At 34.5% G+C, this 17,716-nt stretch overlaps 2 protein-coding genes and 1 long non-coding RNA gene across 3 annotated transcripts; 1 reads left to right on the top strand and 2 right to left on the bottom strand.

The window, feature by feature from the left end:
• Positions 1 to 3,402: 3,402 nt before the first annotated feature.
• On the top strand, positions 3,403 to 5,560 carry LOC136809596 (cytochrome P450 1A2-like). The gene is made up of 2 exons (XM_067066134.1): positions 3,403 to 3,668; positions 4,073 to 5,560. Exons 1-2 carry the CDS (start codon positions 3,554 to 3,556, stop codon positions 5,446 to 5,448), a joined length of 1,491 nt encoding a protein of 496 aa, XP_066922235.1. The 5' UTR covers positions 3,403 to 3,553; the 3' UTR covers positions 5,449 to 5,560.
• A 577-nt stretch (positions 5,561 to 6,137) lies between these two features.
• On the bottom strand, positions 6,138 to 7,912 carry LOC136809686 (uncharacterized). The gene is made up of 3 exons (XR_010847007.1): positions 7,831 to 7,912; positions 7,259 to 7,362; positions 6,138 to 6,194 (listed from the first exon to the last, which is right to left on the bottom strand). It is a non-coding gene; the product is annotated as an uncharacterized lncRNA (long non-coding RNA).
• Positions 7,913 to 8,597: 685 nt separating this feature from the next.
• Positions 8,598 to 17,023, bottom strand: LOC136809595 (putative aminopeptidase W07G4.4). Its single transcript, XM_067066133.1, has 19 exons — positions 16,762 to 17,023; positions 14,606 to 14,761; positions 14,363 to 14,425; positions 13,821 to 13,903; positions 13,564 to 13,690; positions 13,049 to 13,135; positions 12,882 to 12,922; positions 12,572 to 12,671; positions 12,344 to 12,419; positions 12,139 to 12,221; positions 11,859 to 11,923; positions 11,407 to 11,446; positions 11,212 to 11,287; positions 10,846 to 10,964; positions 10,342 to 10,425; positions 9,988 to 10,045; positions 9,843 to 9,892; positions 9,466 to 9,598; positions 8,598 to 9,124 (listed from the first exon to the last, which is right to left on the bottom strand). The coding sequence occupies exons 1-19, from the start codon at positions 16,762 to 16,764 to the stop codon at positions 9,114 to 9,116; spliced, it is 1,455 nt and encodes a 484-aa protein (XP_066922234.1). The 5' UTR covers positions 16,765 to 17,023; the 3' UTR covers positions 8,598 to 9,113.
• Positions 17,024 to 17,716: the final 693 nt, after the last annotated feature.

Here is a 17,716-nt window from a genome sequence, read left to right as displayed (position 1 = left end):
AGGAGCTTTTTTCACTTTCTCGTGAAAAACTGAAAAATGGTTTCTACAAAACATCACTGCTAGGTAAGAAAACCATAGACACCGTACTTTCAACACAAAAAGTTTCAGCCTCAAATTCCACCTAAATTTTCACATAGAGGGTACCTCTTTTTTATAGATTTAAGGGGATCAGCTGTTATTCTCATTCTAATTCAATTTGAAGATTATTGCAAATTAGGTGCATCTCTAAGACTACCGAAGAGAATTTTGAATATAATGCATCACGAACAAATAGTACAGCCAGCTCTTCCTATCATTGAATTTTAAGCGACCAACACGTTTAAACGATTTGAAGAAATTCAGGAAACAAATAACGGATGAGCGGAAGTGGGTATTTCCTGAAACTCTAATGAATACGTGCCTTACACGGAGTAATCAGGATCCACTCGGATATTATGATTGTGTAATGTGTGAATACAAGTTACATGATAACAAAACATTACATGATTTGTGCGTGATCTGTCCGATGATGACAGTAAGGTCCTTTGTAGGTAAATAACGTGAATATTGTGTTTTCTGTGAGGATAAAGTGTGATAAATAATACGGGAATGACAAAAAAATGACAAGATTGCTACTGTAACTGGGCGTAAAGTATTCTGGTACATGCAGCGACTGTAGTATAGTGGTAGAGTATCCAACTACGGTGCGCAAGGTTGTGGGTTCAATCCCGAGCCGGGTCATACCAAAGATTCCAAAAATGGGGACAGGCAACATTACCCCAGCGGTCTGTACAAGATGACAACAAACTCCAGGCAGACTGACAGGGGAAGAAAACAAAAAATGAAACGATAAAAATAGTTGAAAACATATTAGGCAATGAAAAATCGACCCGATCACGTAGTAGGTCAAGATAACAAAACACACTTGTATAATGTGGACAGCTCAATGTTTGACTACTAAAGATAACAATGAAAATTTTTTGAATCACGGTGGTCTACGGCTAACGTTTGCATGACTGGAGCATAAATTTGCTGGTGTAAAGATTTCAAATATTTATAAAGGACTTCAGGATTTTTGATGATACAAAGCCCCAGCCAAAAAATATTTGAAAATTAGATGAAAGGACGCTGTAGTTGAATTTTGATATCCAACTTCTTTTTTGGAAACAATCTTGATCATAGATTACGCTGTGAAAATCTCAGAATAAAATTGCTTCAATCCAAAGAATAGAAGTATATTTTTCTATATTTTCCACAGAAATGCCTAATTTGCAGATTCAGAAAATACTTTAGGCGTACAAACCTTTACGAGCAGAAATCTTCGCGATTTTCGCGACAGTAAACGTCTTTGAAAATTCTTGGGAACGTAATTCGCGAAAGTTTATGCTCACGATAAAAAATATGAAAAGAAAATTTACTCAAATTTTCATCGTTGATGATAAAAAGGATAACATTTAGTGTAGATACTATTAGCCGTCACCCGGCGTCGCACCCGCCGAGTGGAGTGTTATTGAACACGTCAAAAGCCCTTTGGATGGAAAATTTTCAATTGAGGTGAAAATAAAAAAATGTAGAGTTTCCGGAATACGGCCGGGTGAAAAATAATAATTTTATGACCCGGCCGCAGACAATGGGTTCATCTATATATAGTTCATCATAAAAAAAGTCAAGTTGGAGCATTCAAGCTATCAAAGTAGTTTGGTTATAGATATTCCACATTAATAAATATTCCATATAAATTTCCACGTTTTAAACGCACGTAAAAAAATGTCTAAATTCACAACCAAAATTTCCACGTTTTAAAACGCATGTGCAAGAAAATGTCCAAATTCACAGCAAAAATTTCCACGTTTTAAACGCACGTGGAAAATGTCCAAATTCACAGCAAAAATTTCCACGTTTTAAACGCACGTGGAAAATGTCAAAATTCACAGCAAAACTTTCCACGTTTTAAACGCACGTGGAAGAAAATGTCCAAATTCACAGCAAAAATTTCCATGTTTTAAACGCACTTTGATGATAAAAAGGATAACATTTAGTGTAGATATTATGCAAAAGTCCATCAATTGTGGTTTGAATACATTTGAACGATCAAAACACTAGTTTTATGCACCGAAAACTCGTTGAGTTTTCTACAAAAAATATACCTCATTCGCAAAAGTTTATGCTCGCTAAAAATTTTTTTTGTCAAATTTTCGAAAGTAAAAATGTCGTAGATTTTGCGATTTTTCGACCTCGCGGAAAGGGTTTATGTACTGTAAACAAAAAAGGGACAACTGACGGAGACCTAAATGCTAGGAGTCACCTAAAACCTGTGCTAAACTTATATACTATACATTGGTTTTGACGGGTTCGAGGAATTGCGACAAGAAGATTTGATCAAAGATGTTGGCGTTAATGCTTGTAATATGCTTGTCCTGTTGCTAACAATAGACAAAGAACTCTTATAAAAGACCAAATTATAAAGGCTGCAAATTACCAGACCAGATCCAGAAAATGACATTTCCTCATCCTAATGTTATATTTCTCTCATGTTGATTTTCGTCGATAGAGAAAAACAAATCCAGCTGACACATAACGTTGTTTTAACGTTCATCTAATGTTCACAACGTCCATATAACGTCGGCTTGTGCCAGCTTGGAAGAGCACGTCTTCCTGGATAAGTGAGGTCACTGTATAATCGATTTTAAAATGCACATTCGTGACCGCCGAATACTATTAAATACAGGCTAGATATGTCAAAAGTCATCCCATCAGCATTTCAATACTTGTATACAGCCATAAAATCCTTACAGCCCATTTCAGCAAATCACCCTAATAATATTTTTCCATGAAAAATTACCGACGTCATCAGATAAAACTTATCCGTGGCGTTTCATAGCGGACTACTGTGTTTAAAGACAAAATACTATTTTGTCTTTAATACGGTAAAAACGGGTACGAAAATTGCTTTATGAAAATTGCGGTATGTATCGTTTATTCGAGACTTGAAACTGTTCTGTAAAATAAACAAAGATGTACCATTTTCTTGGGTGTGAGACCCCCGTCTCTACTATTTACACGACTAGATCGTGCAAGTATTAGTTAAGGGAAACCATTGGAAAATGATTAAAATTAATTATTACTGAAGATCAAGGAAGCACGGATAGACGAAAATTTCGAAATACGGAAATTAGTTATGAGATTATGGAGCACTAACGCATACACGATTGAAATCCGTGACACAGTAGTGCGCCTGCTTTTTAAAGAGAGTTATTTACGAGATTTGATAATTGCTATTTATGATTGATAGATCTTACTTATGCTCGTTGGAATGTGTACGTGACAAATATTTTATAAAGAAATTTCATAATTAATTTAGAAACTGTACATTTGAACAATGCGTAGGAGGCTGGGCGTAAAACGGAAGAACCCCAAGGAAGGAGGGTGTACTATGAACCAGTATAAAAGCGAGCAAAATACGCAGGTGTTCAGTATAAAATAACAGTAACAGCTTCCGAATGCAAGCTTAAAAGAGCGGATTTTCTAACGGTAATTGCAAGCTTAGCGACAAAATTTTTACAGAGCAGACAAGATGATATCAGTCGCTATTATGTTTTTATTGCTTGGCCTCGTTTTGAAGTATGTTGCTGTGGGGGATCAGAAGAAGCCAAGGAAATTACCTTCTCCAACGGCCTTGCCTATCATTGGTAAGCACTCACTTTTGAGATTTTTACATCTTTTTGAAAAATGTGAAGATTTTCCACTTTTTTTTTCAAATCCGAAACTTCAAATTGTTATAGAAAGCTTGTACCTTGATAGTAAGACAATGATTTTAATACCATTCGAAAGGTTTCTTTTATTCCCCTTTTCAAACATTATTTGTTTTTTATGCCCTTTTAAATCAAGTGGTCATGAGCTATATGCTCAAGTCCTGGGACTCGGTATATTGGCGTTTGAACGTTTAATACGTTAGTTTGGTTGAAAGGGTTTAACACTGATCTTGCGAGACAAATAATTTTGCTCAAGCTGTTGATATTTTTTGATTGAGTAACCCTGGTTGAGCTGTGAAAATTATATTCATTGTTTTTAAGTTTCCGTTAAAATTTTTCAGGTCATTTGCATTTGATTGGTTCAAAATCACTTCATGTCGTCTTGGAATCAATGTCTAACATTTTCGGCAAAGTTTATTCCCTGAAGTTGGGAGCCCACCATATTACAGTGCTGTGCAGTCAGAAAGCTATGAAGGAAGCTTTCGTTAAAAACGCAAAGAAGTTCAGCGGAAGACCGGACCTTCCGACATTTTCATACACAAGATACGGGCGTACCGGAATCTCTTTGTGCGACCATAGTCCATTATATGTTCAAAATCGGAAGAGAGCTGTTCAAAGCTTGCACAAGTTTTTGATGAACGAGAAGAATATGATTGGTATTTTTCAAAAGGAGGCTTCAAAGATGGTAGCTCTGTTTAATCAATATGTTTCAGAAGGGAAGACGTTTAACCCTTCCCATGACTTTGAGCGGATTATTCCCAGCATGTTTCTCTCTATCATGTATGGAATAGATTTACCTTACCTGAGTACAGATCTTAAAGAAGTATCGCGCGTTTACAGAGATTGGTTTGAGGTAGCCGAAGCGGATAACCCAGCTGATTTCTTCCCAGTACTTCAAAAATTTCCAAACAAAAGACTATCTGTGATTTCCAACTGCGGAAAAGAGTTCGAACGCTTCAACATGGATATGCTTCGAAAGGAGCTCCAAAAACCGTCCGATGAAAACAACAATGGCGTTAACGCAGCTCCGACTACCATTTTGGAAAACCTGTTGAAGAACGAGACAGCTGAATCACTTGAGAGCGAGGACACGTGTAAAGAACTTGCAAAGCTTGTTTCAGATATGATTGGTGCTGGTTTTGATACTATTCCCTCAACCTTGAGTTGGGCGTTTATTTACTTATCCAACAATCCTAACATTGTAAAGAAGTGCAGAGAGGAGCTAGATGGTTTATCAACAGACACGAACAATTTCAATTATACCAATAAATCGAAGACTCCTTATTTCATGGCAACCATTTATGAGATCCTCCGTATGTCATGTGTGGCCCCAACAGGCGTCCTCCACAAATCAAACGAAGAAGCTCTGATACAAGGTTATGTTATCCCTAAAAATACAATCGTGATTGCAAATCTGTATCAAATGAATTTCGACGAATCTACATGGTTGAAACCTAACGAATTAAGACCCGAAAGGTTCCTGAATGATTCAAATGAACTTGACTCTAAGCTGTGTAACGAAATTGCCACATTTTCCGTGGGCACGCGCAGGTGTCCTGGCGACAAACTAGCAGTTGCAATGATGTACGCCATTTTGGGTACCTTTATTGCGAAGTATGATATTAATATGGTGCAATCACCAATCGACATGCAACCTTTACGTGGCATGACTTCAAAACCGAAAGATTTTCTTTTGCAGTTGACACATGTCAATTAAGCAATTACGAGTACGGACCTGATGTACTAGCGTTTGTAAATAAGTATTTTAGCATTTGTAACTTGTAATTCATTCAATTCAATAGACAATTCTACGTGGAAAGGTAGAGATTTTCTCGCTCATCTTGTCTTAATCTATTTCATTCATTTTTCGAGCGTATAATATTTTTTCAAGCTTGAAAATTGTAACATTAATGTATATAATTTTGTAATAGAGACACCAATTTCTTCATACATCAAATACAATAGGTTCTTAGAACCGGTGTACCCTTTTAATCTGATTTCACCTTCTATTTCACCTGAAAGATATTAAAGCCGTTAGCCGCGGACCCCGTAGACAAATAAATATTTAACATCCTTATAACCCTGCCAACCGGCAAAATTGCCTGCGTACTGGTACGCAGATTCAGATTTTTGAAAACTTTTACTTTCAAATTCAAAACTTTTTTAAAAACCATGACAAAACCCTTGCAGCTTGAGAGTTAACCAACGGTTTTGATACCATTGTAGTTATTTCTATGCTGTTTCTGAAAGTATGTATTCGCTATATGCCCTTCAAATTAAGTTAGCTTTGAGCTATAGGCAATTGTTTAGGACTGCATATTTGATTTCTAATTCGAACTCACAAAACTGTATGTATCTTTCTAAGAGTTGAAGGGAAAAAAAATTGATCAATATAAAACTTACGATTTGTAGTTTGGTTATTGATCTTTCCCTGCATTCATCCATGATAAATTCTCATTTCTCCTGAATGGAACAGAAAAATAATGGCGGTGTTACTCTTTCAGTTTAAATGGTGGTGTTACTCTTTCAGTCAAGAAGTACCTTTCTAAAGCAAGAACAAGTGATGCCTTAAAATATGTGCGGTTTTGTGGAATGACATATTAAACTTAGCGATTTCTTTGTTTCCCGTGGTACATTTTACAAAATCTGCCCATGGATTTTACTTTCAACCCAGCGTTTGTGTGCAAAACACAGGAGTCAGGCGTTTCGGATGGCAAATAAGTGGCATTTCTAGGCCATTCGGGACTAATCAGTGGTTACTATTTAACACAGGAAGTAGGACAAGAAGATAAGAAAATAAAGTACCCAAATTTTCATGTGTCTAACCCTTTCCGTGCCCTTCTGTAATGCCCAGTTTGAGAAAGAAATCGTCATTTTTGGTCCAACTTGTAGAAATTGGATTGTGCTCCAATTCAAAAGTGAGTCTTTCCAGCGAGATTTAAGTCAAAAAGTCAAAAAATGCAAAAATTTGACAAAATGTTTGACCGCTTTTTGACTATTTTTTGTCAACAAGTGATCAAATTTGGCTCTGTTTTACTTAATTGTCCTTAATAGCGAATTGAATTGAAATTTTCCCACCGGGCACCTTTCTATCATTCAGTCAGGTCTGCGCAGCGATCCGGAGATATAAGCCTTTAAAGTTTGAACTAGCGATTTTCTTAAAAACTTAGAAAAATAGACCAGTGTGTCTTTCTGAGTGGGGATGAAATTTCAAGTATTTCTTTCAACGGGGACAGTTCTAGTCTAGTCTTGTGGACTACACAACGTTCCGTCCAGGTCTTTGACGCGGTGTTTCATTCAAGGCTGCTTAAAAAGAGAGAATACTAAATGCTTTTTTTTACTTAAAATGAAATCGATTTAACTGAATATTTACTTTCCAATAAGTCCATCACGTACGAGATCAATTAAAAGAATTCATGATGTCGGCTTTCCTTCCAGACAAATTAGCCACAAATAATCGCCCATTAAACAGACAACAGTGGTAAAAAGTAAAAAAAATGCAGACTGTGTATAATCAAGAAACTTACCGCAATTACTTTCGACCTTTTCGGTAATTTTCTTTGACGTTGTAATTGGTAAATATTTTGGTATGTTATCATAATTGGGGGATTTTCCATTCAGTTAGGGTTACCTTAAAAGAACAAATTTTAGCGAATTGGCACATTCGATCTTTGATTTGAAGAACCCTTTAATGCCTTCCGTTCCATTTGCAGAAATTTTACTTTTTTTCTCATTTTGTATGTATTCGTTTAGAAAGGGCGACCAACAGACTGAACGATTTGTTTTTTTTGTTTTGGTAAACCATGATAGTAGCCAAGCACTACATTTTGTCTACGCTAGCTTACCAAGCGCACGAGAACTCTAAGGTTCAATCTTTTCTTCAGAGAGGCAAGCATTTTGAAATTCATTGCTATGACTTCAGCCATTTAAATTCAAAATGGTAGCGGAGCAGTGGAAAGATCTTAGAAATCGAACAGTAAAGTATCGCAGCTTAGTGAAACGGTTCGAGTTTGTTGGTTTTGAACATTAAAAGGTACAGTATGCAACCTAAAAGAACCATATGAATTGACTATTAATACAATAATAAATAATACTATACCTGAACTTTGGCTTTCTTGTTGACAATTAATTAGTGATATTGGGTGTCTATATGGAACTCGTTTGCCTGTCATATTTATCAAGAGAATCACATGAATACCAAGATGTCTTGTTCCTGTTGTTTACCTGTGGGTGCACGTCATCGTGTTGTTTAGATGAGGTTATATTAATATTACTCGTTAGTTGTTAATATATTGTTTTCTGAAAAACAAAATATTGATATGGCATTACATCCGAAATGATTACACTGTAGATCGAGTGCTTTACTCAAACATTTTTCAGAAGAAGAAATTTATTATTTATTTCATAATTTAAAGCAGTTTTTTCTTGAGAAGCAATAAGAACCTCAGTAAAGTTAGCCACCCCCAGCTGGCACACAGCGTTGTTTCAACGTTCATCTAACGTTCACAACGTCCATATAACTCTAAAAACGTTAAAACAACGTTGTATGCCAGCTGGGACGTCATGTTTCTTTCCTTATCTTACTTCGCCGTCAAAAAGCGTCGAGGGAAGTTGATGTAAGCAGAGTTGTTCCACTTTCAATTTTCCTTCCAACATGTACATAATGAGCTATGTTTTGAAGTGACATTCTTGTTTTTCAACTTTAATGCTGACAGGGAGTGAAAGCGATTGAGATTTTCATTTTGAGCCAGTGTGAAATGTTTGATTTCTACGCAGAACAATATAATAGAGAAAAGCTCAATAGAGAAGACAAGCAGGTAAGGACAACGTACTGATAGCAACAAAAAACCCAAGACAATGCAAAAATGATGTTATTCATTCGTATTTTAAATCGAAAATTATTCGAAAAATAAACTCTAAAATTATTGAAAGAAATTGGAATAAAAAACAAAATAAACTCTCTTAGAAATAGAAATACCAAACATAAAAAACTAATCCACAAATTACAAAAATAAAGAAATCATATCTTAACCTTAAAAATAAAATTATAAACAACATTTTGATTGTGATCAAAATTAACTAATCGAGACAGTCGATCGAACAAGAATAATAAAGAAACCGCCATATTATTACAATTTCTCGCTAAGATAAGACGAAAGATGCCCTTTTATGTTTTGAGAATAAAGAAAGTTAATTACCTAAGAGTTTAAAAACCTAAAAATTAGAATACATCCTAAGAAATTGTAAGGGCGACAACCAACCATTCAAAACATCTTCATCATTTTGGCTAAAGCTATGAGTGGTGCACCTGTTGGGGTCCCCGGGTAGCTACCGGATGATCCAGCAATATCCATATGCGTGTATTTTAAGGGACGGTCGGAATCAATACCGTGCTAAAAGAAAGAAATAAAAACTTGTTTCTCACGTTGGCTAATATTTAAATGACAAAAAATGCCTAGCCAACTAGCCATGTGAAATGCCTTCTAAAACTATTAGTTAAATAGACTAGATAAATGATATTACTAAAAGAAAGAAATAAAAACTTGTTCCTCGTTGGCTAAGATTTAAATGAGAAAAAATGCCTAGCCGACTAGCCTTGTGAAAATGCCTTCTAAAACTATTAGTTAAATAGACGAGATTAAAAGATATTATCAAGCTCTCTTGGATGTCCTCAAAGTAAAAATTATGTATTGTTTTTCTTTATGCAGATTGAAAAAGAAAATGAATTACAAACCTTCCTTGAGACCTGAAGCAGAGATCATGAAGGCGGCGGGAAATTGATGACCGCGCGGTGTTCTTGAAGAAGGTTGATTGTTACATTGGATTAGGTCTTCATACTCATTTCGACCATCACAAAAAGCATAATCCTAAGATTGGTAAATAACGGATAATATTACGAACTGAAAATTCAAAGACAGCCTGTTTTGAATAAGACTAATAATACACATGCTAAACAAACTTTTTCAAACGTAAAGTTGATACTCTCTTATTCGACGTTTTACTATTCATAAACAACTTTCTACCATTCGAAACGTTTATTCGATGAAAAACTGATTCCTTTGAAAATTCAATGAAAGATAGTCAGCTGTAATAAATCGTTGATCATCTTACCTCACGTCTAATGGTTGATATTTCGAATGGATTAGATAAACCATGACCAACTAAAAAAGCAAGAAAGACAGAACAATCATTAAAAATGAAAGAATATAAGGGAAAACAATGAAAAGTGAAAATGGTGAATATAAATAAGAAGTACTTTTTTGAAGTGTTCGGGCTGTGTCTGTCTCTTCGGCTGGTCCATTATCCATAATGCACTGAAATACAAAAAAAATTGAACATTAAGAATATACTCATCAAAGCCTAGCTGGTACACAACGTTGTTTCGACGTCCATCTAATGATCACAACGTCAATATAACGTTAGATGAACGTTGAAATAACGTTGTGTCCCAGCTGGGAAATCAATACGCCGTACGAGAGCTTTTTTGAGACCTTTGTATAACAATAGCCGAAGTTATACAAAGAAAGGATTGTCAGGCTTTGAAAAATAATCGTATTGTTGACTGAAAGTGAACACGCCATTGAATAATTAAAAGCGCAATCGATCTTACAGTGTATTCAGGCCCAACGGCGACCACTGCATGACCAGTGAGCGTGGCAATTGTGAATAAATGTGGATTCACTTCATCCAATGCCTGAAAAAATTAAAATGAAAAAGTTAGTTTTCGCAGAAATGAAGCTACAGAAGTATAATGACAAGTGTTTACCATAGTTTACCACAATTTGGGATTATAAACCTAAATTAAACTCTTCACAATAGTTTACTCCAGGCTTTTAAGGCCTTATTCTTGAGTAGGGAGTTTTACGATCGACAGGAAGGAAAATATGACGTAGCCTAAGCTTAATCCAGAACATATAAAAAGCATGCTTTGATTTTTTACTTTTACCATTTCATAAGAAGAGTCTGTCATTTGGAGGTCATGAAAAAGTAGTTTAAAAATCTCTAAAGAACTTGGCTAACGCGGGTGTTTTACTTCTTTTCTGTAATCGAGAGTAACTCTAAGAGACAATATTCCTTCCAAAACATAAAATGGGGTTTAGGTATCAAAACTAACCTGTTGTTTGGTATGATATAGAGGATCAGTCATGGCCATTCGCCCTTCTGCATCAGTATTGCCAACACGAACACGAACACCTGCTGCTGATGTGATGATCTCATCGGCAACGTAACAATCTGAATGAAGGAAACATGTGATCAATTAAGTCGTTCCATTATTTTAAAAAAAATATCTTACCGTTTTTTTTATGTTGAAATAAGCGAAACAAAGCAGAATTAACTGAAAAATTCTCATAAAATTTGTGCTCGAGCAGCACGGAAGGGCAAGAAATTGTTTTTTCTTTAGTTTAAAAATGCTGTGTAAGCAAATGATGCGTTAAATGATGCGTCTTCCACTGGATGAAGACTCTTAAAAAAATTGTACCTTTTCCGATACTGTTTCGAACCATGGCCATTCTTCCAACAACTTTGATTCCTTTCGGTTTCAATTTCTCGAGCATCTGCAAAAAAGAACAAAAAATTATGCTGAAGATTAACCACTAAAACAATGGTGTGCATGTATTCACGTTGATTTCAAAATTTGCATAAGCGAAATCAAAAGACGATAAAAAGGTCTTACTCCAAATATTCCAGCAACTGTTGCCGCTCCGCATTTATCTCTGTAAACAAAATATAGAATCGTATGAAAGGAGAAAAAATATTTGAGAGGAAAACCTCGTATGTCAAAATCTAAAGTACACAGAGTCTTCATTACTCGAACCTCCATAACTCGAATGTCTCCTTAACTCGAACAAGTTTTCTGTTCCCTTCATTTAATTAACAATGCCTTATAAACCTTAGTCAATTCCTCGAAATTTCCTTAAATCGTACAAATTTGTGTTCCCCGTGCGTGTTCGAGTTTCGGAGACTGCAGTGTTGTACATATTTGCTATTCTGCACATAAAACAAAGGCAAACTTAGGTTTCTATGAATGATAAGTTAGCAAAAATACTTCCATTGGTTTATGAGAAGAGCCTACCGCAGTTTGTAAGAGGTGAAATTAATGTTGGGATCAGGAAAATGCCACTTTACCTGTGCATACCAGCCATGACGCCTCCAGCTTTCACGTCGGCACCACCAGTGTCATAAGTTACACCCTGTGTATTTATGAAGGATAGAAGAATTAGCAGATCTTGTGGTTAAAGTGTGTTATATAACTATTTAATGGTTTGGGTAATTCTGATTTTTTTATATGTAAATGATTTTCTTGATCTTTTACCTTTGATATTGTAAAGAAAGATTCCCTTAATTATGAACCCGTGACTTGTGTCATTTTAAGTTCGGATTATTCTAATAAAGTACACTTGATTACCTTTCCAACGAACATGTAGGTATCAGACACATTATCACTCGTATATTCCAATTCAATGATGCGACCTGCGTGTCTGTCCACCTCTGTCAAGTAAAAATAAAAATTGCAATTTATAGATCGAATCTTTTTTTTTACCTTGAAAACAAAGCGAGTAATGTTAAGAAGCGTGACACAATGTAGCATGAAATTTTTAAATTGTCTCCACCTGTAGCACATCGATCAACAGCAGCAAAGAGAGGATAATCTTTCACAAATGCATCTCGGTCTTCGATCACTTTTACCTGGAAGGAAAGAAAATTCAAAATAAAGGGGAGAAAATAGATTAATCTAAAATGTGAATTAAGAACGGGAAAATCCATTCATTTGTGTACAAATACTGCTATGTTATTACTCAGGCTTCAATTTTTGGAGTATAATTGTGAACGTCACTTACTTTAATTGAAGTTCCTTGAAAGACTTCGGTTACATATTTTGCAGTATTTGCAGCAGACATTCTTTCAGGGTCAGAGCCACCGATATCTCGTGCCATTAATCTAAAGAAAACAATTAAGAATAAGCTGGACATTTTATTTTCGTATATGTGAATACAAATTGGTGGAAAAGAGCGTTACAGATTTAAATAATCAACCGTGAAGTAATCTCATGTTATCTTTTGTTAGAGTAACAGCAATGATTTTTAAGTAAGCCAGAAATATAATATTCCAGATTGTAAGACGAAATTTAAGCCAAATTCAACGATTTACCTTCCAAATTCAATACCATATGCTGTTTTAATCAAATTGTCCTAAAAAGATAATACAACATTTTTGATATATTAAACAAAATTTTTGATACAATATACATGCTTTATTGGTTATAAGTAAAAATTTCAAATTAACTCCTAAAAAATTATTATAGGGTTGTAACTTACATGATTGATTTCCGATGTGTTGTAGCTAATACTGAGACGAGTGATCTTCTTTTCTTTTTCAGGTAATGCCTCCCTGATTTCAATTGGCTGAAATGAATTCATAATCATAAATATGGTTTTCATATTTTGAAAGGGGATAAATTTTTGTAGGAAACAATATCGTCTCGTGTGCTCGAGATTTTTTGTGGGATTTTTTCTGCTGTACCTCAACTTGGTTTTCAAATGTATTCTTTTAGAAGATCTCATTAAAGGTCATGATGTTGATGTAGAAAAAGTCACATATTTTGCGGCATGACTTTCTGTTACTGATAACTTTAAAGCTTTTTAGTTGCTATGGCAGATTTTGGAAGAAACAATAAATACAAAAGCCTGCAAGCCAGATTCAATGAGTTTCAAAACATGAATTAAATGAATGTAAGGAGGCATTTGGAAATCGCTTAAATGCAGAGTCGACACCACAACCACAATCAAGACAAGATAAGATCTTTAATATTCATTTAAGTGAATTTACATACAACATAAACAGCTTCCATAGCACCAAGTAAAGCGACCATAATGGATTCTTTGTATCTTTTTGATTCTCTTTGCTTCTCAGAAGTGTAAACAACAATTCCAGGTGATTTGGATCCAGCTTTTAAAGCTCTATTGTAAAAAATACCCAAAGTGAATTATACTGAATTACAGTTGAAGTAGTAGTCAAGAAGCTTCGTTGCTTAAGGTTGATAGCCAGTAGTCAACTCTAATACATAGTCAATAAACTGAGATTTCCAACCTTTTGACACCCTTGATGGCAGCATCTTTGTACCTTCGAACATCATCGTAATCACGATTTGTTGGACCTGTTGGTGCCCAGATCTATAAAATATCATTGAGTTAACATTGTTTTTTAGAAAAGGTGACTCGGGCTCAAAAAAAAATGTTTAAAAGAAAACTATCCTTTGTCTTGAGGATAGAAATCGCAAATTATAGTGTGACAGATTTGGGAGAGAGTTTCAAATATGAAAATATGACCGGCAACCAACATAAATTTCAACCACAATCTATACATTCACTACTAGGTCTGAAATCATCAATTGTGGCTATCGACAGTCGATCTCACATATTGACAGTCAATATCAGATACCAACAGTCAATTAAATAATCTCGATAATTCATTAAGAGTATTGGCTGTCTTTTTCCAGGCATCGACTGTCAAGAAAAAGTAAAACAGTCCATAAAAATGATTGACTGTGGATAAAAAACATCAACCGTGTCCCATGTTTTCAGAACTAGTAGTGATTTCTGTTGCAAATTATAAAACAAAGGAAAGCTTACACATCTCTTTACTGCAGCATTAACAGCAACTACAGCGATGTCAGATTTGATTGCGCCATCAATCTATACACAATGAAAATAAACAGTGTCATTATCTTAAGTAAAATTGTCTCCATGATATATAATTAGAAAATCTTCCATACAAATCTCATTATAAAATCAAATCTTTGAGGTCTCTATATTATTCTATCAAGAAGGAACACAATAAAAAAATTTGATTAATGATTTTTTGTTAATACAAACCTCTTCCAAATTTTTGATGGCCTCAAGGTAAGGCTTGAGAAAGTCAGGATAACTCGATTCAGTTAGATTTTCTCCAACAATGACTATAGAATCAACACGTTCAGTCAGGGAAGAGAAGTACTCCACTTCATATCCTAAGCCCAACATTTCTTCTTCCTGAAATTAAAGATTACTTTATAATTATCTCAGCATATATACAAAATTCATAACAGAAATATAATAAAAACAAAAATATAAACAATCATTTATCAATATTGCAAGTCTGTCAACATTTTAAAATGTAATTGCCAGTTTTGAAAGCAAATTTATACAAAATAAACAAAAGAGCTTTTAATTTTTTCTAGAGCCAGTTGTATGACCTGGTTAACTTTGATGAAAAATTCATATTTACTCCATATAAAAACTAACATTTTTTAAATATTTTATCAAACTAATGCTTATAAAATCATTTATGGATAAACATTTAAAATATGACTCAATAAGCATAGCCTACATACATAATCAATGGTCATGGCAAATATCTCACTTCCATTGATTATTGCAAAAATGAAAAAAGCTAAAATGTTCATTTCCGTGAAGATTTGGATTATGTATTCTATAATCTTCTCTTTATTCCTCTTATATACATGAAGTCTTTTTTTAATATCAATATCAAACTTCAACTGATCTGCCAAATATCTGATTTATTGCACAATGTTCAATGTCTCTAAGCTAGAGCTATTGCCAATAAAGTTCTTAAAAAATAAGCTTGATAAAACTAATCAAAAATTGAGTAACCTTAGCAACACACACATTGAGTACAATTTTTGCTAAAATCAGTTTTTTTAAATCAAATTATATTAAACTAGCTTGCTGCATGCAAATCATTTTCAAACAACTTTAAAACTTTCACTTTCATTTTCTGATATCTGAAATAAAGGTTTCTGATATTTTTCTAATATTTCAAATTAAAGTTCAGAAGGATCTCTATCTGAAGATCATGGTCTATAAAATTCACTAAATTTCAAACTTTTAGTTTTCAGTTTCAGTAAAAATCAATATTAATTTGATAAATTATATTTTAGCTTTTTTTCATTCCTAACGTCACTGCTATAAAACCGCATAGTTGTTACCGTAACTTGGTCTAATGTTCTGATATCTGAAATAAAGGTTTCTGATATTTTTCTAATATTTCAAATTAAAGTTCAGAAGGATCTCTATCTGAAGATCATGGTCTATAAAATTCACTAAATTTCAAACTTTTAGTTTTCAGTTTTCAGTAAAAATCAATATTGATTTGATAAATTATATTTTAGCTTTTTTTCATTCCTAACGTCACTGCTATAAAACCGCATAGTTACCGTAACTTGGTCTAATGTCAACACCCCTCCTCTAATTCCGAAACCCTTTTTATCAGCTGAAATTTATAGAAAGGTTGAAAAGTTTTTCTTTGCTTAGTGGTCAGAGAAGTATAATCCTTTTTCAATCAGTGATTCAAGCTTTCATATTATTCCTTTCTCTAAAGAAGGGTGTCGAGAGGGATGTCAATATTATACCAACTTACGGTACCAAGTGTCCCACATCCTGAGGGACACATACAACGCAAATTGACCTATTGTCCTCTGTGTATGTCCTGCATTTTCAAATATTCACTAGAATTAAGCTCAAAGTTACGCAAAAATAACCAAATAACACAATAACACGATGAAGATGATGGATTAATGATAAAAAAACTAAAACAATTGATATGTTTTTGTAATTTGCCAATTCAGCAATTAAATAAATTGGCAAAATTGTTCCTAGAACCCCAGAGAGAGATTACTGACCCTCAATTGAGAGAGCCCCAATTGGAAAATCCCTACACCCTTAGCTCAATTTTTAGGCTTGTTTTGTTCCCATCTTGTTGTCCCGCATTCAAAATTTTGAAACTTAGAAACTATGAAAACCTGAGCATTGGCAAGTCTGTACATGTGACTGTGAAGCACACCCTGTTTTTTAAATCTATTCTTTTTATCTAGCTTTAGCTACTGCTAGATTCATTATATCCTATGCTCTTTACGTAAAAACCTTACTACATAAACCTTTACTGCATAAATGCTCCATACACCTTCTACTACTCTCAAAATAAAATGGTTTTACTGAAAAATAAGATGAGGAAAAATAAATCTATTGCTTACCATTTAAAAAGAAGATAATGATCTTGCTTCAAAATATACAAAAAAGAAATTTCTACTTTGCTTTGGATGGAGTCCTATAAACAGGCTATAAACGAACCACAAAAAGAAGTTTTTGAGCAAGACAATTCAACAGCAGCAAGCTACCCACGTGATGGTAATTGGAGAAGTCCTGAGGAATCACTGAAATCAAAATAAAAAGATCAACCTGGAGCTTGAGCTCTGAGCTTTGTCAGCAAAAAATAAAAAAGAGTGATGTGTTTGTAAAAACGAAAGTGAAAGTGCGTTTAAATAAAGCGCGGTGTATTTTTGTCACGAAAAATTGCGCCTTGAGTTGACTTTATGTACCACCTAGGCTGCATGCATCCCCAAATTAGTTTTGATATAGGGGATGCGAATCGGGCTCTGATATCGCTTCCGAGAACATTACCGAATAGCTATGTATTTTGCAGAATTTTGGCGACTTGTATTTTTCAAAAAACTCGATGTGTATTGTTTGAGTTATTTGATGACGTAAATAGAAATCAAATAAAGATTCAAATAAAAAGAACATATGGCTAAAAATTTCTCTTTCTCCTCTATTTCTTTTTGTTTATCGAAATTAATTGAATTAGCAACAAAACTCTCAAGATAACAAAAGACGACAAGCTGTCAATCAAAGTTCTCTATCATTCAACTCTTTTTTTGGTTAGCAGATTTTTTGCTAAGTTCGGAACGGTTTTGTGAGCCTGATTCGCATCCCCTATATTAAAACTTATCAGAGGGGATGTGTGCAGCCTATGTACCACCACTCTACCACCCGCATTTATAACAAACCGCATACATGAGGCCCCCCCAGCGGTTTGCGTGATGGCGTGATTGGGACTTTTTCTTGCGTGATTAGAGATTTTTTTTGGCGTGATTGCGTGATCAAGGTTTTGGCGTGATAAGGCAAAAATTTGAGGCGTGATGCGTGATT

The sequence above is a fragment of the Clytia hemisphaerica genome, unplaced genomic scaffold (genome assembly GCF_902728285.1).
Source record: "Clytia hemisphaerica strain Z4C2 unplaced genomic scaffold, Clytia hemisphaerica genome assembly, whole genome shotgun sequence".
Lineage (NCBI taxonomy): Eukaryota > Metazoa > Cnidaria > Hydrozoa > Leptothecata > Clytiidae > Clytia > Clytia hemisphaerica.
The sequence above is the reverse complement of the archived record's forward strand: the minus strand, read 5'-3'. Positions and strand labels throughout refer to the sequence as shown.

Coding starts and splice junctions, on each gene's coding strand:
- LOC136809596 (XM_067066134.1), top strand. CDS start 3,554: ATGATATCAGTCGCTATTATGTTTTTATTGCTTGGCCTCGTTTTGAAG. Junction 3,669..4,072: donor AACGGCCTTGCCTATCATTG/GTAAGCACTCAC, acceptor AAAATTTTTCAG/GTCATTTGCATTTGATTGGT.
- LOC136809595 (XM_067066133.1), bottom strand. Junction 11,288..11,406: donor CAGTTGCTGGAATATTTGGA/GTAAGACCTTTT, acceptor TCTTTTTTGCAG/ATGCTCGAGAAATTGAAACC. Junction 10,046..10,341: donor CCGTTGGGCCTGAATACACT/GTAAGATCGATT, acceptor TTTGTATTTCAG/TGCATTATGGATAATGGACC.